We start from the raw sequence: 1,552 nt of genomic DNA, 5'->3' as shown, positions 1-1,552 counted from the left end.
CCTCCCTTCACACCCCCTCCCCGCACCCTCTCACCCACCCTCCTCCCCCTTTCACCCTGTCCCTGTTCGTCTACCCCCAGCTCTGTTGTTACAACCGGCCCTCCACACAATCCAGCCTTCTGACGGCTGGAGATGAGGCGTACTTCCTGTCTAGCGGGCCCTCTTCCGGCCACATACTGACCGTTGACCCCTTCTGGTGGCACGGTGACCCCCGGAGGTCAGAGGAGGAGGACATGATGCCCCATCGGTGGTGCTGCGAACAGGCTGACGAGACACATTGCCGGTTCTACTACAAGGTCCGGCCCAGGACTCCATGCAGGGCAACGGCGGGATATACGTCTGGTGGGTTAAAACAAAGATCGTGTATAACAAGACTGTTCACTCTTCTCTTTGAGCCAAGAAAAAAAAATTGTCCTCAAAATTTGGCAGCGCCCTCTAAGTAAAAGCGCGGACTTTTCGAACAGAGTTACCCTACTTGTGTGAAAAACAATAAAAGTGAAACTAACAAACAGTGCTAGATCTATTCCTATTCTTTTTCTGGAGAAACGAAAGAAAGCTTCAAAACAAAGACTGCAGCGCCATCTGAAGCAGTGCGGGACTTCCGTGAACCATCTTGTTGTATACGTTTTTTGGTTAAAAGTGGTGCACATTGGCAGGTTCGGTTCAGTTCGTTTTGATTCGGCGCGATGCGATTTCATTCGGCAAGGCTCGGTTTGTTCGTCGGCCTATAGCCAGATTTTCCTCCATGGAGGGGCAAATGCTACATCTGTGGTACAAACCAAACGAAACCGACGATGACTTTTAAAAAATAAACGTGTTTGTTTTCTAGGCTGCAAGTCCGACGAACAGTTTGAGGAAGGGGTCTATTTGTAGCGTGCACTGAAACCTCCAGAAACCGAACCAAAGGGAAATGATCCCCCAATGGGCATTGCCAATTACTTGATCGTTTTTTTTTTTTTTGGGGGGGGGGATGTGAGAGCAGTAGGTGGAGGAGAGGGTGGGGTAGGAAAGAGTGGAGGGGCAGGAAAGAGTGGAGGGGCGAGGGAGAAGAATGAGGGAGGAGAAGGAAGGAGGGGAGGGAAGGGAAAAAAAGGAGGGCGGAAAAGGTAGGAGGGGAAGGAGGGGTTTGGAGGAGGGAGTGAGCGGGGGGAGGGGGTGTTAGTGAGTGAGTGAGGAGCCTTGACACCTCGCCCGGCCAATTAAGTGGGGGAGGAGGGAGTGGGGGGGGATGGGGAGGAAGGAGAAGGAAGGAGGGGAGGAGGGCGTAGGGGGAGGGAACGGGGAGGATAGAGGAGGGGGGAGGAGAAGGGAGAATGGAGCGGAGGAGAACCTTGACTCTTTCATCCCTGAGACGTATCTGGCTTTGTTTTAGTTTAGTTTATGTAAGAGTTTTATGGCACTTGCAACACAATAAGGTCATGTACAATGTAAGTGTCGACGATTGCAAGAGTTGCAAGAGAGTAACACAAATACAACCACAAAAAGAAGGTAGGAGAGATAAGGACGATAGATGTTTTATAGGAAAGAAGGAGCAAACAACATCAGAGCACCC

At 51.1% G+C, this 1,552-nt stretch overlaps 1 protein-coding gene across 1 annotated transcript in view; it reads left to right on the top strand.

Annotated features, from left to right (window-relative positions):
- Positions 1 to 1,552, top strand: part of LOC101863358 — a gene marked incomplete at both ends in the record, with an annotated part of 70,737 nt that overhangs the window by 1,527 nt on the left and 67,658 nt on the right. The window contains 1 exon segment of the mRNA XM_013085214.2: positions 81 to 342. Within this exon segment, the coding sequence (XP_012940668.2) occupies positions 81 to 342 (262 nt within the window).

The sequence above is a fragment of the Aplysia californica genome, unplaced genomic scaffold (assembly GCF_000002075.1).
Source record: "Aplysia californica isolate F4 #8 unplaced genomic scaffold, AplCal3.0 scaffold00357, whole genome shotgun sequence".
NCBI lineage: Eukaryota > Metazoa > Mollusca > Gastropoda > Aplysiida > Aplysiidae > Aplysia > Aplysia californica.
The sequence above is the reverse complement of the archived record's forward strand: the minus strand, read 5'-3'. Positions and strand labels throughout refer to the sequence as shown.